At 34.4% G+C, this 27,291-nt stretch overlaps 2 protein-coding genes across 14 annotated transcripts; one reads left to right on the top strand and one right to left on the bottom strand.

The window, feature by feature from the left end:
* Positions 1 to 1,168: 1,168 nt before the first annotated feature.
* Positions 1,169 to 3,505, bottom strand: LOC142982907 (uncharacterized). 2 transcript variants are annotated; one of them, XM_076129632.1, is made up of 2 exons: positions 3,381 to 3,505; positions 1,169 to 2,326 (listed from the first exon to the last, which is right to left on the bottom strand). In XM_076129632.1, exon 2 carries the CDS (start codon positions 2,311 to 2,313, stop codon positions 1,864 to 1,866), a length of 450 nt encoding a protein of 149 aa, XP_075985747.1. In that variant the 5' UTR covers positions 2,314 to 2,326; positions 3,381 to 3,505; the 3' UTR covers positions 1,169 to 1,863. The 2 variants fall into 2 exon arrangements, with proteins under 2 accessions (XP_075985747.1, XP_075985746.1); XM_076129631.1 differs by having other exon boundaries at positions 3,263 to 3,450.
* Positions 3,506 to 4,012: 507 nt separating this feature from the next.
* On the top strand, positions 4,013 to 26,998 carry Dyb (Dystrobrevin). 12 transcript variants are annotated; one of them, XM_076129222.1, is made up of 22 exons: positions 4,013 to 4,305; positions 4,514 to 4,732; positions 5,998 to 6,214; positions 6,995 to 7,080; positions 8,698 to 8,849; positions 10,203 to 10,314; positions 10,824 to 10,990; positions 11,451 to 11,578; positions 11,898 to 12,001; positions 12,264 to 12,355; positions 12,444 to 12,482; positions 12,596 to 12,708; positions 13,047 to 13,230; positions 13,516 to 13,616; positions 13,902 to 13,993; positions 14,199 to 14,261; positions 15,704 to 15,799; positions 17,324 to 17,374; positions 18,149 to 18,231; positions 18,455 to 18,492; positions 18,799 to 20,387; positions 21,804 to 26,998. In XM_076129222.1, exons 2-20 carry the CDS (start codon positions 4,522 to 4,524, stop codon positions 18,482 to 18,484), a joined length of 2,121 nt encoding a protein of 706 aa, XP_075985337.1. In that variant the 5' UTR covers positions 4,013 to 4,305; positions 4,514 to 4,521; the 3' UTR covers positions 18,485 to 18,492; positions 18,799 to 20,387; positions 21,804 to 26,998. The 12 variants fall into 12 exon arrangements, with proteins under 12 accessions (XP_075985337.1, XP_075985338.1, XP_075985335.1 ...); XM_076129223.1 differs by having other exon boundaries at positions 18,458 to 18,492; XM_076129220.1 differs by lacking the exon at positions 18,455 to 18,492 and having other exon boundaries at positions 4,013 to 4,373.
* Positions 26,999 to 27,291: the final 293 nt, after the last annotated feature.

The following is a 27,291-nucleotide window of genomic DNA, read 5'->3' on the forward strand; positions in this document are numbered from 1 at the left end:
ATATTTTATTTAAAGGTCAACAGAAATATATATTTAAACTTTAAAAGTTAATAACACCTATCTTACAATTGCAAAGCTTTTGAAATATCTTTTTTAACTAGGGGTTTACTACCAGAAGAGGTTTACTACCAGTTCAGAACGCAAGCTCATGAGAAGAACTGGCAAGAAACTCACGGCTTGTTAACTTCTTATTTATTTAGTGATAAAATACAGCAATCGATCATTCTTGTATAAAAATATGCAGTTTATTTCTCAGAAAAAAATATTATTGGTAGAGTTAGAGTTAGGTAAAAGTACGCAAGCATGAAATCACCTAATCGATCTTTTTGCTGTCTCGCTAATATATAACAGGTATATAATAATAATATACAGGCTTCATTATAGCAAGTATATATGCAACTACCTAAATAAATATTAGCAGTGCCTTACATCGATAATACAGTCAGCATCTAACACCTAGACGTAGAAAGATACATTGATAAATATAATCTGAAATATTTAACAGTCAAAAATAAAAGTTACAAAGATATAAATACATCAGAAATCTATAATTTCGTTTCCTCGTTTTCCTAATAACTTGGGATGTTACAAGACAAAAAGATTTTATATAAATATACATACACAGTCAAGACCACCCTGTGTTACAGGCTAACAGACTTATGGCTTAGAAAGGTCACCGAGAAATAGAAATTATCACAAAATTTGGCTCCACCCTGTAGAACCGGAGATTCCATAAATAATTAGGTATTAATATAATTCTAAAATATTATTGAAAATATAGGGGTAAATATACTTTCTCTTTTTTTATAAATATATTGAAATTAAATTATTTAAATATTGTCAGATCACAACAGAAAAGTAAGAAAGAAAGTTTCTGTGTGTGGAAGGATAGCTGAGGAATTTTAAATCCGGATTTTCAATGAACGGTGCAAATAACCACCATACATCTACTACACAAATAGGAAACATGTAGAACTGTTTTACATATTTCACACTGCGAACGACTAATAAACCTGACTACGTAAGCAATATTTAAAATCACATTTTTACTACAATACCCACAGACAACAAATAACATTGCATTTCATTCATTCTCCAAAAAGGTTAAAAAAAAGATAGAATATGTTTTTAAATAACAAATAAATGCTATTCAGTTATATCGCTTTGATTCAGAACTCGCGATGCGTGCATTTTTAAACTTAAACGAACATAAACAAATTAATTATTATTAACGAATATTAACATTTTGGCATATTATTTCTCACAACACAATATAGTATCTAACAAATACCTGTTTTCCGAGATCTAAAATATCTACGTCTAACTTTCCTTTTAACCAGTCAAAAGTGACACGGGGTCAAGCAACCCTTTAGGAAATCTAGACTAGACTAGAATTTGGATAAACTAGAATTGACCCAAAAGTTTTGCACCCTGCACGACAAAATATTACTAACAAAATATCTTATTTTAGTAAAATCTTTCAATAAAAATAGTTTTTAAACTTTTGGGATTTGTAATGGACGAAAATACTGTAGAGTCAGGACGAAGAGTATTCCATTCTATATCACACGCCTTTCACTTTGTTTACATTCTAACATCAAGATGAGTAAATCTATATTTAAATTCTAGGAAATGAAAGTAATTAGCTTGCTTCTTGAAATCTAATTCTGTTTGTAAACTCTGACCATCAAAGGGAATCAGCACGGGCTTATAAAAAATAGTGATACCTATTAAACTTTCATGTTGACTACATCTTCATATAATTACAGAAAAATATCGCAAGCAATTGAATATAACAAAAATAACCCTCCCACTCGCTAAAAGTAACGAGAACGAAGCCCGTGTAAATTAACAGTAAACAAATTAACACCCGAATGGACACTCAAAGCTGAGGTCTTCGGCAGTGAGGCCCACGCAGACCTCATGATACCACTTCTTGCACTTGGTGCACTGCCGCATGTCTGCTACCATGTCATATTTGCAGGCGTGGCAATACCAAGACTGACGGAGCCGCCGGGTCTTCCTGCGATTGCGATCATACGCACTTTCAGCATCTAATGGTGCTGGACCTGGAATTGGAGGCGCTACCTGAGAGCTCGTACCTCCAGATGTTGAGGGTCCGTCGGCTGCTGGTGCCGCAGAAGATTTCTGTGGCGTCACCGGTACAAGTCGGGCCTTCTTCACGTAGATCCTGAGGACGCCCTCAGGAACATCGTAGACAGTGGCTGCCGTACTGGTCGACATCAGACCCGCCCGGACTGCGCGGATCGCGGCTATCATGTCGTCTTGTTTCCATTGGATTTTGGGCGGCATCGCTTCCACGATGCTGAAACCATATTGGAATTGTTAGATTCTTATAGACATAGATTTAATTCTGCACGAATAATGCGTCGGTTAGTTTTAGCTTAAGAAATAGGTGTCACTGTAGAGCTCTCTCCGTCGAGCTGACACGTTAGACTTTCTTAATTGCTGCTTCTTAATTGTACATATATACCTACCATTAAGTGCACACTTATATGTGTTGAATAGATATTAAAAACTAAGTTTTAATAAACACCTCTTCTACTTAAACTTTCATGGATAAAGGTATATTATAGTCGTACATTAAAACTCGGATAATGCAATAGTTAAGGAAGGCGTTTATAGTTCCAAATGCGTGTATTCAATCAAATGGGTTAATATTTCATGGTACACGGGCCTACGTGTCTAAATCGACGTAAAAAGGAACAAAATCGTGACCATTTCTATTGAAAAAACAATTATACATACCCCTTAGATGTAAGATTGATTCAAGTTCAATTAAGTGTTTAATAGTAGATACTTAAAGTCATTACATGATAAAATTCGTCACTATAGTGGATTAAAATGGGACAAAACGTAATTGAGGTATCTTAATTAAGATAAAACAACATTATGTGCAACCAAAATAACTTATTTATCATCAATAAGTAAAGTCTCTTCTCCCTAGGTAATAAATAAATGGGTCATAGGGCGTGCGGCCATTACATAAAAGTAGTCCTAGGTCACGACAATAAATCCCGATTCCCATATTTGTAGTCTAAACAGCTATGAAAAGAAAAAAAAACGCGCAAAATTTGAATCCACCGAACAATGTGGAGCGCCCTGTATATAAAACTTTCTTTTGAGTACGGAGTAAGCACGAATTACTATTTAGGCCAATGCTTTTGTGTAATAGAAATACATAAGCGTAGCGGTATACCTATGTAAACACTTATTCCAATTATTAACTAACATTCTTTACCTTGGTGCTTATATAAACAGCTACTCAACGACGCGCGAGAATCGAAATAATGTATGCGAGCAAAGACTGAGCTAAGAAACTTATGTATAATGGTAATACAAGCCACAGGTCCGTGTACCTCGAGCTTGCCCGGAATGGACTCGTCCACCTGCGCCTTGCACCTTGCACACTGCACCTGCGCTGCGCGATACGGGCGGGCCTAAGCGCGCGTTATTTGAATACGTAAATTATTTTTTTTTATCACAGCGATTGTTTCGTGATAACGTATAACGTACAACAGTATCGCCCTCTATAACGGAATAGCTAGGGCTTTATTATTATGCTATTTCTTTTTTTCTTGCAAACGAAACTGTTCAAGAAGACGATCAAATTACCTTAGTACGTTCAGGTTACGAATCGATGTTAATATATAAAATACGAATTACATTAAATAACTATATGAAATGAATTTATTTTTTTTTATCGAAAAGGTATTCTAGACATTCAAGGTGCATTCAAGTTATTCATGAAAAAATCCTACTTGTCTATGGTAATCATTGTGTTCCAATCTACGCAAGGGAGTTACTTAATGAGACTAAAAACACACGTACCTTATATTTTCTTGGTATTATTTGTTAAATAAAACTTCTAAATAATTAATTTTGTATTTATATATTTTTAATTCCATTGTAATTAATATTGGATCCAAAAATACATTTCTTGACAATATCATACATTTATAGTGAAATATATCAGGAACGTATTTTTAATGGCAGGCTTGTCATGTTGATTTCGATATTCAGTAATTTATTGGCTTAGAGAAATGAGTTTTATAATTTATTCTACGTAAGAAAGGGCAAGAAAATAATCTTTAAACTGGCAAGAAGTGAAAACCCGCATCGCAACATATATTAGTGTAGTGGTTTATAATTAAACTGTGGAATAAATATTAAGTTGTCACTAATAATATCTTTGAATCGATATAACTCCGAAAATAATCTTGAGTTTGCCGTGAATATATTATCGTTATGTCAACAAAGTTATGAGCTAATCGTTTCGTTAAGGTGAGACATTTGTGAGCGGTTTATTTCTCGGTGGTATGTTGATATCAGTTGTTATTACGAAACGTTAGGTAGGGGTCTTGTTTATATTTTTTGTGTAGCTTTTATCATTTCGAACGTTATCAGTGTTTATTGGTATTTGATAGAAACATTGTGCGTACACGATAGTGGATATAATTGCGTGAAGAATTCAGTCTAATTTTATCTCCAGCGGTGGAAATGTCACTGGAACGTGAGAGCGTGGGCGGGCTGGCCAGTGTTGGTGGTGTGGGGGCTATGGGTGTCGTGGGCGTCCCCAGTGCGGGGGGCGCCGCCGCTGACCCGCGCTCGCAGCTGCTGCAAGAGATGAGGGAGCAGAACTTTGACCTTATCAGATTTGCATCCTACAGGACTGCCTGCAAACTTCGTTATGTTCAAAAGAAGTGCAACTGTGAGTGATGTACAGTTTATTTATTCACTAAAATATTTAACCCTCAAGTAGATTAGTATCTTGTGACTCATAGAATATATTTGTCTAAATACAATGTAAGAGAGAAACACTAATGTCTAAATATCAGAGACACTTTAGTTATCCTTGGTTTATATATTCATACTCTAAACTGAACAATTTCAAAATGAAACTGAATATTGAAATTTCTCTGTTTATCCTTCCATAATTTTAATCTGAATGTTCAACATGAATGGCCAAAACAATCTTCATACAGTTATAGAACTTTTCCTTAAATGTAAACTGAATTAAAAGATCATTAACAATACTTTTGAATACTCTTTGAATACAGAAAAGATTACTTTAATAAAATATGTGAGGCTGGTGACCACTTTCACTGTCATGTTATCTATAGAAGAAAAACAGTCATTTTATTAAATTCATCCAAGCAAAATAAATCCTTCTTCTATTTGTCAAATCTTGCTATTTGCAACAACATTCAGGAACATTCTACCTCCAATACCTGAGTCATGTTCAAAAATACATGACAAAAATATATCTATTACAATTTCTTCTCTATTACTATTTGACACTTGTCTGATTGAATGATTTACTTGTTTGTACGGTGTCCCATTTAAATGAGCTCACAATTTTAAATAGAGTAGCCATGAAATGTGTTACGGTTATTAGAATGTTTGAAATTTAACAAAGCAATTTAAGTGCTTTGTTTTTATACAATTGTAACTAATCTTTATGGTCTTCAGTTGATATGTTGTTATGAATAATTTTACATCTTAATTGATTGTATATGCAATATTAGTAAATCAAGAAATTGATTTTCAATTAAAATAAATTGTTCTTTGATTGTTTAATTGCACTTTTTTGTGTTATTAGAAGTTAATCTTTGTTGTTAGGCACTTATCTTAAAATATTCATCTAATAAGAGTGCCTGCTTAAAATATATTCCCTTTTAAAAAAATGCTATTGTTAGACAGCATGTTATAATAAATAAATATTATGGACAACTGACATACATTCATATGAACCCAAACTAAGCAACTGACTTAGTTTGACTGACAATTTCATATACCTATTTTCTATAATTTTTTTATTAAACTTTGCCCATTACTGACTGTCCCACTGCTTGGCAAGGGTTATCTTCTAGGATACATTAGGCTTTGATTCCACAATGTCAGCTAAGTGCCAGTTGGATTAAATTTTTACACTAAACATTTGCCCAAATTACTAACCCATTGTTTTACTTTCAGTACATGTAATAGACATATGGAATGTAATAGAAGCATTCAGAGAAAATGCCCTGAACACTCTGGAACCTACAGCATGTGTGAACGTCACGAGACTGGAGACGTTAGTGTCATCATTGTACCACAATCTCAACAAGAGACTGCCTCCTGCACACCAGGTGTCTGTTGAGGCTTGTTCTGCTTTGTTGTTGAATTGGTTACTCTCTGCATACAGTACTGGGTGAGTAATTTATTTATTTATTCGGGAAAACTAATAATTACACACTATAAAACAGTAAAAGGTTACAAAACAGTGAGTGTGTAATTCACTATGTTATTCACAATTTGTTGTTTGTTGTACAGTTGTCTTTATACCACATTACTATGTAGATTAGCTGACTAGCCAGCATCAGGTATAGCTTGACTCACTCAGACTGATATATTATAGGAAATAAGATGGTCATTATGCTGTTCATAATGTATCCAATTTCAAGTATAATCTTGTAATGTATACCTTTGCCACAAAATTATCTATGGCAGTAGTATTAGCTCACAAATAAATAGGGAGCATATTGAGGAGCTAGATTTATAAAGACTACTAATATAGCACAGAATGAATAATAGAAAGCTAAATGAACGACCAATTATCTAATTATTATTCTTTAAATTACAGGGACATTCTTAACGTATGCCAGTCCCATAATAATAGTTGTCTATTTGGCACATTCAATTTGCATTGACACTCATATAAATATTATCTATAGTTATGTGTGTTGGTCACGGCCATATGGTTCTTATCTCTGATATACAATACATTTACCATATCAGTTAGATAATACAGTGTTATGTAATTAGCAAAATAAACAAACCACGTTTGAATCATTATATAAAAACAGTTAGATTTTAATTAACCAATCATTTATTGGACTCATACAGGGTCCAGCACTATGGCTGCCACTAGCTTTATAATAGATTTTCAATTTTTTTTCAGACTTTTCTTAACTTTATTTATTTGTTTCAGTGAAAATGTGGGAAAGATCAGAGTGTTCTCTATCAAAGTGGCACTGGCTACCATGTGTGCTGGTAAACTGATGGACAAACTAAGATGTAAGTATAGTATTTATAAAGCAGTACTTTTTAATGTAAGGATTTCTATGGGCGTGCTCTGATCATACTCAGTGGTATTAGGTCCATTCTGAATACTTAAATATTGATCCGAGTGGGAATCGAACTTGCAACCTCTCGACGAACCACCTTGACCACTGCGCCACGGAGGCCTTTGATTGCACTGCGTAATACCGCTCTATATAGAAATCAGTACCACAATCATTAAACGGTTCTAGCTCTTGAATATCAAATATCATAATCACAATGCATATTGAATATGTATGCATAGTTAAGTGATGACTAACAAGCGTGTCTACTGACTCACGATTTTCTTGCTACAGGCTCAATGCCATCATGCGGTAATCTTAGGAAATTCTTAGAAAATCTGTAGGTTATATTTTTTGTGATAAGTGGTTAGGGAAATATATGTAGGTGCTAAAAACCTTATAAACTTACGTTCATTAAATAATGTATTGGGTAGGTACTATACTTCCATTTAACACGATATGTACAATATTCTAGCAAAATATCATTTATCTTTGAGAAAAATTCCTATGATTTTTCTATAACTTACTTAGTAAGCACTAATACAACAAACGAAATTCTTAATTTTAAATCTAAAACAGATAAAATCTATATTTCTAGTAACAAATGGCGCAATTTCAACGAAGGTGTACCATAAAAAGTCTGCCCTTTAAGCCTCAGTATTTATAACAGATCGTGGCTATATCTATTGTAGTGGAACGCCCAGTGTGCGATACTAGAGCTCATTTAGACAGTAAATGATTAACTAAGTTGAGCTAGTCTATGCTTTGATCGGGTACCTGGGCTGTATGTAAATTGAGTGCTAACACAATTAAGTACGTCTGCTTATAAAATATGTTTTAGAGGTCATGTAATATTGTTATGTATATGTTTATGTATCCAATTGTGAGGTTTTTATTATATTATTTCATTTCAAACTTCTTTTAAAATACTGGTATTCAGCTGCATCTGGTGAGACTGGAAGTCAACTCCAATATAGTTGAATAGTCGATATAATCAAAATTAAAAGACGCTGTAAAGTTATACCTAGATAGCAATATTGGAAGTTATGTTCCATACAGTGTGAAACGCTAATAGTCAATTGCACTAACGCTCCTTATCAGTTAAAAAGTGAGGTAAGCAATTGGCGAGGCAATTCCAACGATATACCACTTAATGGTATTCGAGCTACAATCTCCATGTCTCTACCAACAAAAACAGAAATAAAAAAAAATATCTGATGTGGCTAAAAGTATTTTTGTCGCTAAGGTACAAACGTCAAAGTAACAAAGACAGCATGATACTTAGGGTCAGCTCTCACCGAGACCTGCCGCACGCTGCTCGCACACTTTTAAAGAGCGGCATTTTCAGAACGGTTACAAACAAATTAATTAAGTTTTAAAGTTATATTTTTAATTGTTTTTTTAAAATGTCCGCCTGCGTTCCCTCACTTTGCGTCTCAGTGTGACCTGACCCTTAAATGTTGCTTAAAGTTTAGGTACGTTTATGCAATCGGCCCTACAAAACTAGATTAACGACTAAATCCACATGTACTTAAAGACATATTAACTATAATTCCATTCTATTCTACAGATATATTCTCGCAACTGTCGGACGGCAACGGTCACCTGCTAATGAAGCGTCTATCGGACTACCTGCGCGAGGTGCTGGCGTTGCCCGCCGCTGTCTACGAGTCGCCCTCGTTCAACTACACTGATGCACTCGCGCTCACTATATTTAACCAGGTTTGTTTATTGAAACTAGCTTATACCTACTGCTTGTCCACCAACACTGTTGTCAAAAAAATAAGCTGTTTTAACGAATAAATCCTGTTTAGAACAGCATTATCAGATCTCTAACTGCGGGCAGTGACGGTGATTATAGACAGATAGCTTACAAGCGAACAACATATATAGTGACTAATGAAATATTGGTTTTCCTATAGTAATATTTCCTGTTTGGATAGTTTTGTTCAAAGCTTCTCATAGCTAGATTGAATTTTCTAACTTGTCAAATATTATTGCCACGATTCGGCAAAACTGTGCATTTTTTAACATCTTCTTAGCAGAAAATTATAGAATACAAAAGTTTATGTTATCAAAGCAAATGATTGCTATTTTTTTATTGCAAAACTAAAGTATAACGGCAAGCGAAAACCAGATGTTCCACAAAACCCAGACAATTCTCGCATTTTAATGTGTATCATTTATAATACAGTGTTAAAATTGTCTTTAGAAATAGCTATGCCACGCGTAGGTGGATAATATTATTTATGCTGTAAAATATTGTCGACCGCGTTATAATACATTTTGCGGTGTCGTTAACATATTTATAATGTTGAAAATATAGAACATTATTATATTATTTATAGTCGACTTTGTAGTGCGGAAACTAAATGTATGTCAATATAAATACCTTCTATCGTGGCGGCCGTGAGTTCGCATCCCACCTATGACCGACTTGACAAGTTAACACGAGCTTATGAACTTAAGAAAATTGGTAAAAATGTTTTGCTGTAATTTTAAACCCACAATTAAAGACAATACGGTAGTTGCCTACCAGTCAAATCAGCAACTCTTTATGAAATGTCAAAGACACATTTTAGTGTAGAAATATGACGTAGCGAGATCACTATTTCATATTTTCCTTGATATCAAATGAGTGTTTAATAAAATGTTTCAGTCTGTAATAATTACATTTTCAACATTATTTACGAAAAAAGCTACATGGTCTGAGCATTTTAGATGAACCTTTTACGAATACGAGTTTAATAATGTTTCGTTAATAAAGGAAACTACCCAATTTAGAGGGCTTCCATCAATTAGAATATTCCTGTATTCTGCTGCCTATGGCTATACGCACTCTTCAAAACGAAAATGTACTTATTTTTTTATCACCCTTTAGTGTTGCCATTCTTTGCGACTAAATTTCATTAATGGTGTTGCTTTGATCTATCAGACAGCCCGTGACCACGGTCGCTGTAATTCGATCGAAATGTCGGGTAAACAAATAAGGTATCCTAACCTTTAATGTTCAATCGCGTTTAAGACCCGTTACATTATAATATTGTGTTAAACGATGTACGTTTTGTTATATAGCAGAACGGCAAGATCACAGTGAACGACTTCCTGGACACGTTGATGTCTGACCCGGGGCCGCCGTGCCTCGTGTGGCTGCCGCTACTTCATCGCATGGCCAGCGTTGAAAACGGTAACATTGTCTTAGAAATAAACACAAATCTATATCTTTACCATCTGAAGAGTATGTGTGGTATGAAGGGGATGAAAAACTGGATATCTCATTTTAATGTCATTTCTTAATGTAGACATATTTAGTAGTAGTGATGGGGAGAACCTAATTCAGCCAGAATTTAAAATGAGAGACTTATGGAAAGCTCACCAAAATCATCGGCAAACTAATACATGTCGACGCCTCATTATTTTTAAATTGTCTTTGAAATAAATCTGCCATCAACAAGTCGTCGCCATATCATTGTGGAGGTCGTGGGTTCGATTCCCACACGGAAAAAATATTTGTACGATCCACAAATAAATTGTTTCGGGTCTGGTTGTACTTTGTGTCCGTTGTTTGGAAAAGGCCCTGCGATACAAGAGCAATTCTTGCGGGAGTTGTCTTTTAAAGAAGAAAAAAAACTTAGGACTATTATACCAGTCTCCCTAACGCCTGTTTATATGAATAATATCAAATATTGGTCGTAGTGGTTCACCCGCTGGCGTGCAGCGCGTGCCGGCGCGCGTCGCTGACGGGGTTCCGCTACCGCTGCACGCGCTGCGCCAACTACACGCTGTGCCAGGACTGCTTCTGGCGCGGCCGCGTGTCCGCCGCGCACACCAACGAGCACGAGGTCAAGGAGTACGCCGCCTATGTACGTGTACATACTTATTATTACTTTTGTTAATGATAATAACGCGTTTTTGTTCAATGTAGATCAAGATAATAATAATAATAAAAATATAGAAAAATGTAAATTAAAATATATGTTATCGTTGTTTATTCGTATAATAGTTAGTTGCTAAACGGGAGATCTCAAACGCGATAAGAATTTGACGGTTTACGATACCTTATTTGCTGCCAGAGGTTTGCATCGACTTCTGCTTCCTGCTGCTGAACTAATTGATGACCTCATACTTAACTTGTAACAAATACACTTACAAATAAAGGAGACGACTTGATTTTGCGACTAAGTTGTCAGGAGAATCATAGCAGCGATTTGCAAAAACATAGATCACACTTATACTATATGTTTAAACAGACGGACAGGCTAGACTGTAATGTTGACGACTGTTTATCTATTGTATTATAACGTGTGTGTGTCGTGTGTGCAGAAGTCTCCGTCGAAGCAGATCGGCGCGACGCTGCGCAAGTCGTTCCGCTGCGTGCCGGAGCGCGCCCGGCCGCAGCTGCCGCGCTACCCCGACCAGCCCGAGCGGACCCTCAACCTTAGTCACATCGTGTGAGTTACACACTAATGTATACTATAGTTCACTATAACAATATATCTATCTACTACAGTTAGCTCATGGCGTGGTCTTAACAGCAGTCAAGATGGACTAGACGGGACCGCGATATTTATTTAAGTAAAGAAGTGTATTGCCCTCGTAAACTCAAAACAAAATTACCCAGGCAATGTCAAGCTGCTATATTTTTGCGAAATCTGTCAACAAGAATTATAATTTGTACGAATTTGTTTGTTTAAGTCGATGTGTTGACTTGACTTTGCAATTGATTAATTTAGGACTTATTTATCACATTATTTTATTTTGTGTTGTTAGGCCACCATCGCCAGTGCCGGCTCACAACGGTTTCCCGGAGTACGTAGGTGGATACGTCAATACTGGATCACTCGACTCGCGCTCTTCTAGATCTACACATCGCAGTAAGTACTCATTTAAATATTAGTTAAATAAAATAATTCTTTATTTCTTTGTTTCCTGGCCTAAGACTAAGTTACAGTGGGTTTGTAATATTTTGAACGAGCAGGTTATATTTTTCTCTCCTCAAGGTTTTAAATATCTCCTTTTCCGATCGGAGTGGTGATAGGCCAAAAAGATCGCCATTTGCTACGATTTTTACCGACTCCTTTTGTTTCATTCGTATTTGTACAAATTGTATTTACATTTTTGATTGTGTGTGTGTAGGTATAGCGGAACACCTGTCTCGTGGAGTGGACGATGAACATCGGCTCATAGCGAGATACGCAGCGAGGCTGGCACACGAGAACAGAACTATGGTATTACTCATACTGATATAAATAAATAATAATTCAATATTACAAATTTAATAACTAAAATATTAATGTAATTTTTTGTCCTACGCAGCCACGAGCCGGGAGGTCGGCGTCTCTAACACCAGAATTGGTAAATTATTTTTCATTTTCATAAAAAATATCAGTCTATCGTGAAACTTTTTTATTATTTCTGGCAACAGAAGGACATAAAATCGTGGATTATAATTGTTTCTTTCTGTACAGGGTCGTTCGTCGTCCGAAGGTTCGGAGGTAGACGCGGCAAGACAACAGCGGGAGTTGATCTCACAGCTAGAAGCCAAGAACAGAGAGATTATGAGAGAGATCGCTAGACTTAGGTAACTATGACACACCTAGGAATATTATTTCTTTAATTTCAATAGCGAAATAGCGACTAGGCTTAATTTACGTTTGCTTTAATAAATCGGTATCTCTTGATTTGAAATTGAAGTTTTAAACACGTACTTTGCGTATACGTGCTCATACGCTCGTACGTCGTAAACGCATGTCAGACGTCTACTTCTATTATATTGTTTTGGATAGATCTATTCCCAACCCAAGGTAAGAAATAACAAAAATGCTCTTTAAGAGAAGATATAGGTGGTACCCTAGCGTTTGGCTTAGATTTAATGTTGCCGTTGTTTTGAAACTGTGATATATGTATTTGTTGTTGCAGGCGGCAGCAGGAGGCGGAGGCGAGCGCGGGCGGGGGGGGCGGGGGGGGCACGTCGGCGCCGCTGGTGTCGGAGCTGCGCCTGCTGCGCCAGCGCAAGGACGAGCTGGAGGGACACCTGTCCTCGCTGCAGGAGTCGCGCAAGCACCTCATGCACCAGCTCGAGGGACTCATGCGCATGCTCAAGGTACACAGCAAAACCTTTGGAAGAACATACATAAATAAAGCCACGCCTTCTTCCCATAGGCGTAGGTAAAAACTAGAAAAAGCCTTAGTACGATCCTTACAAACTTCATTGTTTCATTTACATTCATGTGGAAGAAATCTATTTCAATACTGACAGAATCCAAGTAAATCTATTAAGGGAATAAAATTGCTTTCGTAAAGTGGCTGCTAATAAATTAACCTGATAAAATTCGAATGCAATTATAAACTTAAACAAATAGTTGACATATATTTGATTCACCAACAGACGCAGCAGTCGTCTCCGCGCTCGACTCCGAACTCATCGCCTCGCTCCACCAAGAGTCCACCGCTGCCAGGATCACAGCCACAACCTAGTGCACCGGAGAGGTAATGTACAACACAATACTCTTCATAGCATATTGTATTCAAAAGAGACACATTGTACTTTAGAGGAGATTTTTTCCTTCTGTTGACTAAAAAGAGCCGTCAAGATATCGAGAAGCCATCATACTTCAAATAGTACTGGCGACAACGTTAAACTGGCAGTTAATTCACTACTGGATCATTGACTATCATAAGTGTAGTGTCTGTACTAGACGTATATGAATTAAAATTGTTTTGATTTCTGTATAAAAAGGGTGATTTCCTTATTTCTATATTGTGTGTTTGCAGAGAGCCATCAGTCCCGCGCGGCACAGTGCGGAGCGCGCCACAGACTCCGTCGCTCGGCGAGAGAGAACGTATCGACATGTCACATAGTCTTGGTGAGATATACCAGAATATTTCTACCTGCATATAATATTTATCATAATTACAATTGTCTTTCTAAAAGAATGTTTCCTAATATATTCTGTTCTTACATTGCCAAGCTCCGATTATTCGAAAAATTAATTTAATGTTTGCAATGCCGACAAATAAGTAAAGGAGAATATTATGTCGATTTTTTTAATAATACCTTTGTTTCCGCAGGTGGTATGGAGAGTATGAGTAACGAAGGCAGGGGCTATCATCAGAACCAGAGGCCTACCACCAGTGAGTATGACCGGGAAAACCCTAATGACACAGAATATATCTGGTACATGGGTAACTTTGACTAATTACTGTAAAAATATACCATAGGGTAGCTAGATAACGAAAAATATGAAACGGATGATTTACGAGACCAGATACGCTCGTAACAATATTCAATATTTTTGAATACGATGAGCAGCTCTTCCACTTACTACAATAGAAATCCATTCTTATATTATTGTTCTAAGTCTTTATAACTTAATTTTATAGAACCACTAGCTGACCCGTGCGGCTCCGCTCGCGTGAATGATTTTTTTTTACTAATACAAAACTTAATTATTCCTTAACAACAAAATATGCTTTTTTTCACGAAAAATATTCTCAAAATTATTTATATCTCATATAACTCACGCTAAAGCATATCCGCCATTAAAACTGTTTCCATGACAACGGAATTTTGTTAATTCAATGTCATTATAATATTGATTATTCGCGACTTCGGTGGTGAAACCTGAATTTTCCCGGGAAATGCGTCATTTTCCCGGGGTAAAAAGTAGCCTATGTCCTTTCTCGGGTATTAAACTATCTCCATACCAAATTTCATGCAAATTGGTTCAGTAGTTTAGGCGTGATTGAGTAGCAGACAGACAGACAGAGTTACTTTCGCATTTATAATATTAGTATGGATAAAAGACAATCTATTGGCGACCTAAGCTGGTGTAGATCGAAATATCTGGTCATAAAAAGTGTAGTTTCGTAAACCTTTAAATTTCATCGCATTTAAAACCCGTTTGTACTATAAAACAGCTTTAAAACGTAGTCAAAGTTACCCAAACAATCACAAAACTAAATAATTAAACTAATACTAAAATAAAGCTTGGTGGAAGTCCATAATAATGGGGTAAATTGGTGATAAAAGTCTGCTTTCTGCTTCAAGCCTAAACGCTTACAATAGCTTGGCTTACAAGGGTATGTTAGACGCTGTTCAATGTGTACGGTGCTGGGCTTATAGGCTATACCACGGAGCCGAGCAGACCAACTTCTAAATTATATGTCATTTTTATATAAACTATGTTTTATTTCAGTATAAATAATAGTTTGTAAGTGGGTTTTAAAATTAGGTGCAATTTTGGTGATTGTGTGTATGAAAAATACTCTAAAATTGCGTATACGTGCTTATACGATAGTACGCACGTATACGTTTTGTATCGCACGTGTTAAAAATGTGTTCAATGAAACAAAAATTATTTATTGGTTGATTTTATTCACGTGGTTCATCATTGAATGGAATGTTTGTTAGTTACATGTCTTCTCTCGTCATCCTTAATTCTCCTCTGATCTCAATATCTTGGGTTCAAATCCCGAGTCACACGTCAAATATTTATCATTTCACAAATTAATTAGCATAGTCTATGAAGCGTATAATGTATTAATACTTGTGACGATGTGTGATGGCGGCGCAGTGGGCATAGACAACCGTAGCCTGCGCAGCGACCTGCTGTACGCGGCCGACTCGGTCACCAACGCCATGTCCACGCTCGTGCGGGAACTCAACTCCGGTCAGTCTGATACCGCCACACTAGCGGGACTCAGACCACAACACAACTAAAATTAACAACTTGATGTTTTGGAAATATACCTCTTTAAGAGGAATATGACAACTTAAACATAAGAATTACTATACTATGATGTTTTAAAGCTACTGTAGCAAGAGATAGTCTTGTAGTAAACACATTGACATGCATAAAAAACATCCTATGGACTTGATTATTTACAATAAACCTAAACTTAATTACATTCTACAAATTAGTTTCAGATACAATTCTGTCAATTATTTTCCAAGTAAGCAGTGATGGTTAAAGATACATGGTTAAAGATTCATATTTTTTTCTAAATTAGCCATATATTTATTTTAACAAAAACGCAAGTATTGACTCTGCTAAATGTCACTACACATTAAACTTCTTACAACTTAAAACACAGAATAATGAACGTAATTTCTTTGTGAAAAAGGCGATTTTCCAGTTGTGTTGTGGTCAAAGTTCCGTAAAAGTAAATTTTATAACAATTGTTTTCAATTAATAGATATTTTTGATACAAGTTGTAATGAAGCATTGGGCATGATTGAATGTTTCTTCAACTTTTTAACTATCCGTCACAGTTGATTGCGATTGATGTCTAATAAATAATTAAACGTGTAATCTCACACAAAATACCGACCAAATATAGTGCAGGATAAAAATTCTAGAAATTTTGAACTTAATTTCAACTATGATTAAGTCCAATGTCATATGAAACTGCTCGACTATTTGCTGGTCATGACAACTGCTGGGCAAAAGCCTCCCATTTTTACTTCTAAAATCCCCTATCCTGAGCAATCTCTTTCCACTATGGCCCTACAAATTGTATGATCATGATTGTTTCTATGATATTTTTTAAATTGTTCTCTAATGTTTTATTTGTAATATTTTTTCATTAGTGGTTATTATTATCGAAGATATTATATATAAGATGAGCAACATTGTGTATAATAAAACGTAAAGTACCCAAAGCTTTTAATGGTAGGTATATTTTTGAGAGTGTGATGTTTTTAATTAAATCTTTCGTTTGCTAATTATTAATTGTGTTCGTTTAGTGTTTGTTTATTTTGTCAGTTTTTCTTACTTAATTGTTTTGTGTTATTGGTATGTTTTTACTAAATTAACTATTTGGTGTATATTAATACTAATCATAATTTACTAATAATAATTTATTCTATGTTTGTTTTTGTCTTTTCACTAAACTCTTCTTAAACAATACTACTTACTTTAATCCCTATGTTTTATATTTCTTTAATTTCTTCATTTCTTTAAACATTACATGACACGTAATTTAATTCATATGTCTATACAAGTTTAAACCAAAAAAATCCAAATTTATTTTACATCAAAATTAAAAATTAAAAGACTAGTATTAAACCTTACTTATCCGATTACTTCCTTATCAATCGCAATTAACCGGACATACAAACATACAAACAAATAGTTTGAACATCAGTTCTATGCACATGACCGGTAGATGTTACAAATATAAATATTTTACAGAGGGTTCGGACACAGAAGATACGGTAAAAGGGGACGCGCGTAAGCAGAGAGGTACGTACTCACACAATCACTCTTTTTTTACGTGCACCTTTTAGTACGTAACTACGTGCACCTTTAAGACTACGTATACGTTTTACGTGCACCTTTTTGGAGTGTTAGTTAACACTGCTCGGCTCCCTTTTTTAAGTAGATGATTGCACTGTTTTGTTTTTCGTTTGAAAGATATACTTTTTTGTCATTTGAAATTAAAGATTGAGAATTTAATGAGTCCTGATTGTACACTGCTTCCCTTTTTTTACAATATTTTCATAATAAAATATTTCAAATTTTCGACGCTATATATCATATATACACAAATTGAATCTTGCATGCATTCTATATTATTTATATTTATATTTATGTATTTATTCCAAAAGTACAAGTTATTAACAAATTCAAGATCTGTTCATTACAAACTACCTAATTACATGCATCCGCTTGCTAAAAGCCTAATTCTTGAAAGCTTGCCGTAGTCGTGTTGTGTGAGCTTATGTTAATTAGCTATCTTCTGCTTGAAAATAAGTACGAAGAGGGCCCAAAAAGCTTGTGTGTCAAAAATTTCTAAATGTGTCCGCTCTGCGCCTTTAGACGATTTATAATGTTGTTACACGATATAATGTCAGATTATATTGTGTAATATTTTTGACAATACAAGGTGGCTTTCTATTTTAATTGAGCAATAAAATTATTGCACAATTTAGGGACGACCTCGTGCGTGATATGCATAATATTTCAAGAATTACAAATATAATCTAATAATTTAAAATACGTTTGTATTGTTTTCAGATTTCGAGGAGGATGATGACAGCGATGAGCCGATGCCGCGGCCGCATCCCCCGCGCCACTACCTACACGACACCAACGTACAGGTACATACATACATACCTCTAAACTGACCTTACACATATTACATACTTCACAGTTTTTTCCCAATTCCCTGCTCTTTTTGCACCAATTTGTTGTTGATTTTTATTTCCATTACCTGAACGTTTTTAAATATGCCAGTTTTTTAATGGTTATTTGTTTTTTTTTATCTATCTATTTACTTCTGTTTTTGTATTGTTTTTGCATTTGCTTGTGTTTTTATTTCAGAAGATGACACATAGTGTTGAGACACATTAATGCTTGAGGTTTGTTTTATTTTTTATTTGCTAGTTTTGTTTTTAAATTAACCTTTTGTAAAAAAAATATCATTTGTAATAGTGGTGTATAATTTCAACAGTAAAATCGCAAAGAAATGCTTGATAAGCTCGCTAGAAATTAAGTAATAGACCCGAGTGTATTTTAAAGTCGACAACTAATACTTTATCTATATCTTTCTAACTAATCTGCAAGTGGACTTCATGTAACTATACGAGCACTTCCATTCTGAGAGTAGACCTTTGTTCAACAGGAAAAAGTTCTATTGATTTATTTTCATGTTTATTAAATTATAGGACACGCCGCCCCCGCTGCCGGCGCGCACCGGCCACTACTACCCGCGCACATAGCCGCCTCGCACCTAACTGTATATTATATACTCTATATACTACTATACATATACATACATATGTACCGAGTACTCACGACTATTGAGGATTCAGTAGAGATTGAATATTGCTTGGTTACGATAAGCCTCTGAGTTTTGGGCGGTAGTGGGTACGACTGTTGATAATGGAGTCCCGGATTTGCGAAGTGTTGTTGTATTTTTCAAAATTTTCTTGAAATGTTCTCTGTAACGTGCCCGATATATAGCAAATAGGCTCGCTTCTATGACATAGAACTAACGTTATTAATGCCAAAATACGGGTCTAATTCATACACTTTTATTCATACATACACTAAACTACGAATGCGCTATTGGAGGGTATTACAATATGAGTTTTCTTTTAATCAGCCAGTATTTCATATAGATAACATTGGCAGATGAATTAAGGCATAAAACAGACAACTAAAAGGTGTAAAATTAGATTTTTGTGCCATAAAATAATTAGCGCAAGCCTGTCATTATTTCCCTTAAACGTTTAGTGGATTCATTTCAATAGTGTAGCACAATTTCTGTACAAAATAAAAGCAATATAGTTCGCATAATTCAATCTCTACTATATTTATTCAGTGAAATAGTACACGGTACATACAAAATGTATATTCCTCACATTAAAATGGACTTGATTTCAATCGTTTATAATCGTTGTCCTTATCGCTTTATATACAGCGTTGACTATGTACTAGGTATATAAGAATAATCATATAGTTATGAATTTATAAATATCGATGCTTGAATAGTGACGCCTCTTAACAAAACACTACGTTAGATATAATTATTATTAATTATTATTTAACGTAAGATCGGGTTATTTTGTCCCAAAAAAATACTGAACAAAAAAGTCATTTCCTACAATCATATATGCTCGGGCCATTACAATCATGCGATCTACGTGATAGTTAACAGTGTCAATGTGACAACGCGATAAGAGTCCCATTGGACGTGCGAGTGAGAGCGAGAGGTCCTATAAAATGACATCTACGTAATTTTTATAGGGCGTAAATAGCACGTTTGTAATGTCCCGAGTATAGTAAATTAGTCCAATGAAAGTAAAAATGTTAAAACCAAAAGTCCAATTTAAGAAGGGTGTATGTTTCATAAGTCCTTTTGCAATTTTGTCTTGAACTGGTCGGCCAAAATAACCCGATCTTACGATATATTTACAAGTTACTTAACAAACAATTTATGTAACCGAACGTTATGAAATTGTACTTAAATACATAACATCACAAGCGTATTTCACGGCTAATATTATGTCCTTTTCTTTTCAGAGTAAATAAAGAGAGATGACATGAGTTAAGAACACGCTAGTGCTTTCGGTCAAGTGCAATCACAAACAAAAATATGTATAAAATGTCATATTTTCAAAATCCCTACAATTACTACAGTAAACTGCGGTAACATACATAATAATACATGAGTCTGCCTGTAATCAAACTGATGAAAGTCGGTCGAAACGTCGGGTAACAAAAAAGGTAAACTTTAAATTTTAAGATATAGGTAACAGTGGCGAAGGGTGCGTTTTGTTAAAAGGCAAGCCGGAGCTAAAACTGCTAAAGCTAAAGTTAAGCAACTCTTGGTGCGGTCATTCCATAGGTGGGTGACCGACGCGATGGCGGGCGGCACTTGAACAAATTTGACACTAGGTTGACCACTAACCATACGTTAACAGAACAGAATCGTTGTATTGCGATCCGATTTACCAAACTACTTTCATAGTAGGTAAGAACTAAGTAGGTACCTACCTACCTATGAACGAAATTATTGATGAGGAATGATTCTATCCTATTACTTCAAATTTCATGTTAAAATAAGTGTTTTAATTTTTAAATACAACTTTGATTGACTCCAAATGCTATCTACTAGAAACAATCAGAGAAATAATAAAAACACTTTACAGCTAGGTACCAATAAGCCATTGATAAATATATAAAGTTATATCGTAGCGAATAACTTAAGGGAATGTTTAAAATACTTATCATGTCCTTTGCATTCTGTATTATTTATTTTGGTAGATAGGTAGGTACATGTTGGCACTAGGAGCATTTTGAAAACAATGTCACAGAATAATAAGTACTAAAGTAACAATGTCATATATATACTAATACAATACTAAAGTGACAATGTCTACACTCTACAACATTAATTTACTGATTAATAACTAATTTAACAATATTTATTGCTTCTACTTCTACCTACTTGTTGTCCCTGATCGCAATACTCAAACAATAACAATGAAAGTAATAAGTACTTACAAATACACGTAAGATACGACCAGTACATTCACACAATCACCACGATTTTACACTAAATAATAACATTCATAGATAATTTAACACAATTTAACTCATCCAAATATAATAAACATAATAATCCAAAATAACCTAAAATAGGCGCGCAAAATGGAAACAAAACTAAATCTAAAATCATAAATGTCATCACAACAATATTGCATTCATTGTCTCTCTCTCATTAAATATCATTGCATCTCACTCACACATTCGCCAGTTGCCGCGCCGCCCGCGCCGCTGCGCCTGTTGTACCTACTAGTCGCCCAATAAGCCGATGAATTCCGGATTACCTCGCCGGTAAAACGCGCCATAGAAAAGTACGTCCGCGTGACGTCATCGACATCTTTTTCGCTTTACGCGATTCCTGCGCGCGCCGTCGAGTTGTTTGACGGCAATTTTCGGTATGCAACTTTTGCAATGACAAATAGAACAGGCGTTTATTCATTTATTTATTTTTAATTAGTCGTATTGAAAATATTGATGAATGTCGTAATAAATATAGAATTTAATTTAAATAAACGACCTTTTCTTGAGAATAATACACAATTATGTGACGCATTTTAAGGAGTGTTCCGAAGGTAAAGCCGGTAGGAATCGGGTTATAGGGAGCCTTCGCCACTGATAGGTAAGCCCTGTGTGTTGTATCATGTGTACAGGTCGCGATTATTTAAAATCGCTTACCGTAGCTACTGTTTCATTCATAAAAAGGAGCCTGAAAATATGATATCATAGACATATTTTTGTTCGTAATTGTACATTTTACTCGAAAACGGTACAAGTTTTTATTCAAAAAGCTGTGTAATTGAGTTAATTGTAAATAATGTTAAAACGTTAAGGATGCGTTGGCTTACTGTCTAGTCTGAGAGCTATGATGTCGTCTTGTTAAGATATAGAGACGCAGGATTATTGTCATGTTGCAGCTCTACACTATGCTATGAAATTAACGATGTTTGGCGGTGTTTTTGGGGTTTGCTACTAGTAAAAAATATTTATTTTAAGCTAGAATTTTTGTTGAAAAGATTTTGAGAAAACTTAAATTTTTGCATCACTGGCAATTTCTTGGTCCTTCAAAATATTCCCGAAGAATTCCTTAATCCGTTGTAATTGCCTAGTCCATGAAGGTATATTTTTTAATAGAGTACTGTCCCACTGCTGGGCAAGGGTGTATCGAACGAAGGGAAGAAGGGTTAGGTCTTGACACCACGGTAGTAATAAAATTGATTTGACTGCCTCCGTGGCGCAGTGGTTTAGGTCACCACGCCGATACCACTACATCGGGAGGTCGTGGGTTCGATTCCCACACGGAGCAATTATTTGTGCGATCCACAAATAATTGTTTCGGGTCTGGTTCTGCTTTGTGTCCGTTGTTTGTATGTTTGTAAAAAGTCCCCGCGACACAAGAGCAATTCTTAGTGCGGGAGTTGTCTTTTCAACTAAGATTAACTAAGAAAATACATAGTACAAAATGTTAATTTTAAAGACTAATTGGAAAGTTTCGTCAATAATAAGAACCGATTAGCGTATCAAGTGGAATTTCGACAGTTATTTTCTATTAACTGTCACTTTATCTATAGGTTATCGGATGTTATGCGCTACACCGATAAGCTATAATACTTGGCCGTAATCTATATTTTTATTATATCGTAGTATTCCCCAAAAATAACGCACAAACATCATTAACTACTATCATGAACTAAAAGCGCTTAACATAATCTATACTTGACGTCTATTATTTGACATATTATTCCTTTCCTGTCTTCCAAGCGTCAATTCCTTCCAATATATGTACAAACATGTCAATTGATACTTCCCAATGTTACGTTCGTTTACTTTCACTTAAAACTTCGTTCATTTATTTACACTAAAATAATATTATTTTGGTTCCAAAAATCGCGTTTTTTATGTTCCCATTTGAAATATTTTGCCATTTTAGTGTCATATTATCAGTATAACAAGTAAATCAATACTAGTGACAAAATTAATCTTTCATTTAAATTTAAACTGAAAAATATTTGTTGACTTTAAAAATCTTATCTGAATGAGAATTAATAAAACCCTTCAGGCAATTCACATGCTGAATGTATCTTCATTTTATAGTATAGCGTATATGCGTATACGTAAACACGTACAAGCACGTATACGCTCAGGACACAAGTTTGTATGAACCAAATACACCCTATGTGTATAGTTCTTACTGAAATATATTCTTAATAATATTATGACCATATAGTCACATATTGACCACAATTTCATCACAATTATAAGAGCTATAATAAACGCTCTATAATTTCATTTCATCACAAGATAGTACAAAATACTGTATACTATAGGACCTTTCCCTTTAATATTTCCTAGCTATTTATTTAGTGATTATGTCCTTGTCTTATTCGATAAAATGGCGTCGTTTTATTATTTTACGTTCTTGCATATTTGTATTTCCTAACACTACTTACCTTCCGTCAAGTATTATTACATTATTTAATACATTTTGCTATAGAAATAAGAAAATGGATAAATAAGAAACGTAGAGCGTAATAATAATGATGATAAACGAATTTTAAAGAAGCAAGACTTCATCGTGTGGTTTGCCTAGCGTCAAAGTTGTTCTATCCGGAAGGCCTTTGACATGACTTAACGACTGTTATCTTAATTGACAACAACTAGGACCAACCATTAACGTGCCCTCCGACGCACGAAGACGCTCCCATCTATAGAAAGACCGCGTTAAGGGTTGCTTATAGACCGAACAGTGAGCACTACTAGCTATGAAACCTCAAAAGGGCAAGAAAAAAGCATAGTATTATACCTGTTTTCTTATTTCTATAAGAGATTTTACTAATAAACTGCTACTTACTCATTCCTGCACAGTTCGGCAATACTCGGCATTACCCGAGTTTACCCGAAGTAACTTGTTTAATTTGCTCACACAATCATCAAGACTGATTCGTACATTGAATGTCTCACCGAATGTGGAAACCAAATTTGCTATGAACCAAAATGTTTATTTTTTATTACTTAAGGACTTTTTGGCAGCTTCATTTTACTTTTAATTTAATTTTAAGTTATTCAGGTTGATATTTTGGTCTTTTTAATAAACTATCAGTATCAGCCTAGCCTTTCTTCCAACTATGTTGGAGTCGGCTTCCAGTCTCACCGGATGCAGCCGGATACCAGTATTTTACATGGAGCGACTGTATATCGGACCTCCACAACACAGTTATTTGGGTTATAACACGATACCCTTTGGTAAGACTGGTTGTCAGATATTTTTAACTAAAAAAAAATCATGTTTTCGTCTTGCCACTATATCAACCTAGACTTTTTAAAGGCATACATCGATAGGTACTTTATTTTATCCGGCAAATAACTTAGTTTTAATTAAAAATACATTACTAATTGCTCATCAAATACATTCTATAAACCAAGACAGCTATGAAATTATGAATTAGAAATTATTGCGATTTTTTATTTAAAAATTAGGCTAAAATATTTGCATATCATTTTTAAATTAATTTTATGTAAGAAAGTTTTTTAGTGCAATATTGTTAATAAATGGTTTGCGAATGAGATCTTGCCGGATTGTGATCGTATTATTTCATTATTTATTAAGTTTAAATAGATCTGTTATTTTGAAAAAATTACGCGGCATTATATTTTTATTTCTAATCGTTCGATCCAAAGCATATTATTAGATTATATGGATAGTAGATAAGTGATTATGTACTTATAAAAAGTCAGACAAAATAGGGGATAGGATAGGAAGACCTTGCATAATTTTGAGTATATTTTCGTTCTAGTATAAGGTTCCCCCCATCCTCCCTCCCATATATGAAGACGTGATAATTAAATCTAACAGGAATACTATATAATGACAGTTTATAATAGTCTCGTAAAGTCTGTGACAACACCAACTAACATTCAACTACTTAAATATGTACTTAGAAATATCACTATGTACGTATACGTTTGTACGTGTACACGTTTAAAAATATACCTTTTTGCACTTTGATAAAGTAAATTTTCAAAAATGTACTTAACTATACCTATTAACATACTTATTCATGCCTTCACTGTGTTACTAATAAAAGTCGTGTGAGCTCTAAAGTTATGCAATCTTTTGTCCTTTTCACTCATGTACAGTTTCTAAATTGATTAACAGTGACAAAACACTAACCCTCTTATTCATAAACACTATAAACCTATTTTAGTTAAAAAACTACTAAAATATGTTTTCTCTTTTTCATTTCGCTAAGGAGTGAAAGAAACAAAACTCTTTATAAGCCTTTCATAACTTCATATATTTTTATGAATAAGAGGGAAAATAGCTTACATTATATTTATTAGTAAGACAGTATATACAGAGTGATTTTGTTATAAAACACTAACCCTCGGTTTCTGAGTACATTTAGCGGTAGTTTATCCATTCAATAGCGTTATTTTATTTGAATTTTGACGCTATTGAATAGATAAACTACCGTTAAATTTAGCTCGGACACCGGGGGTAAATCATGTAATTCAATTTCACTCTGTATATAAAATTGTTAAAAGAGTTAGTTGGTGTCCCCTCAGACATTGTTGTCACAAATGTAAATGTTACATTGAAACTAAAGTTACATAAGTACATGATAATCTTTTATACTATATTATAGATTTTGTAATAGAATAGCTATGTAGATGTATGTTAACACGTTAAGATTATATTATTTCCTATTAATAATACGGAATACGGCTTGAGGTTTTTGTACGATTTGGAAATGAGTATTTGAAATATGATAATCACTGCAAATTATATATTATTATGGGTTTTTAGACATTGTTATTAACTAATATAAAATTGGCATTTCTATATTTGTTTTAAAGTAATGGATAATGAAGGATATTCTATTTGAAATTTATAAGAATGTTTTTTTAACTTGTTTATAAATCGTGCAAAATCTCTCAAGTGAATGTATTTAAATATGTATTATCTATTTATAGGGTAAAGCACAAATTTCTGAAGAAAAAAAAAATCAACACTCATTTTCTATATATCGTGATCGTCGTTTTTATATAAAAAAAACTTCCATTTTTTATCAATGTCGTATACGTTAGAACACAAAATTATGTACAATGTATGTATTATATGATAACCAAAATAATCGAGTGTTTTTTGTATATGTATTAAAAGTTACTTCGGACTGAACGATGAGGAAAGTCTTGCTTTGTACATGTTTTGTTGAGAAGACAGATTTGTTGAGATTACTAATAGAATTAAACCCAATTTTCCTATAATTATACATTTTTGGGCTGCAGTTTATGGATAGTACTTTAGCATAGTGACTAGAAATTGTAATAGTCCTATTACTACGTTTTTAATATTGATAAACTGTGGTCCATATGAGCAACTGTCAAATGTCAAGGGAAGGCATAAGTATAGCAACATTAAATGAAAGTGTTGCTATTTACATTAAATGTTTAATATGTCATTATTAATTTTGACTTGATTTCTAATTTTACTGGTTTTAATATTGTAAAAAACAAAAAATAATCTAATACATTGATTTCCCTATGTAGCCTTCAATTATACCACAAATTACAGGCATTTATTAATCGAATGTTGGCCTATTATCCCTAAAGCAAAGACATTGATTTATAATTCCTATTGGAGAGCGTAAAAGGTTGTGACTTCAACGAACGGGTTGAATTTCGAGAGTTTATCCACAAAGCAATTTGTATAGTGTTTTATGTGTGGACAAAGCGAGACTGTCGTCACATGGCTTGTATGTACTTACACGTGATATTGTAACAACTTTATCATTGCAATTGTAAACATTCCATTGCTTGTGAGTTTTGTGTTTTATTTATCTACCCTTTTTATTCGAACCACTCGACATAATCATCATTGGCCTGAATACCTTTTGCAGATAATTAAGACATAAAATATGATGATAAACCCCTCTATTATCGCCGTGTATTTCCTGGCTTCAAATCTATCTAGCTACAGTTGGTAGTGAAGATGACAAAGCAAGCAGCCTACATACTTTACCTTAAGTGTTCAAAATTACTTAAGTATATGAGACCCGCGTTTCAGACAGAACAAAAAAGTACTGAAGCAAACGTTTGCGCCAAATATA

Source organism: Anticarsia gemmatalis, chromosome 22 (genome assembly GCF_050436995.1).
Source record: "Anticarsia gemmatalis isolate Benzon Research Colony breed Stoneville strain chromosome 22, ilAntGemm2 primary, whole genome shotgun sequence".
NCBI classification, from domain to species: Eukaryota; Metazoa; Arthropoda; class Insecta; order Lepidoptera; family Erebidae; genus Anticarsia; species Anticarsia gemmatalis.

Excerpts from the sequence above, each read along its gene's own strand:
- Dyb (XM_076129220.1), top strand. The coding sequence starts at position 4,522 with ATGTCACTGGAACGTGAGAGCGTGGGCGGGCTGGCCAGTGTTGGTGGT. Across the intron at positions 12,709-13,046 it reads AGAGAGATCGCTAGACTTAG|GCGGCAGCAGGAGGCGGAGG; the intron begins GTAACTATGACA and ends TTGTTGTTGCAG. Across the intron at positions 17,375-18,148 it reads GGACGCGCGTAAGCAGAGAG|ATTTCGAGGAGGATGATGAC; the intron begins GTACGTACTCAC and ends TATTGTTTTCAG.
- LOC142982907 (XM_076129632.1), bottom strand. The coding sequence starts at position 2,313 with ATGCCGCCCAAAATCCAATGGAAACAAGACGACATGATAGCCGCGATC.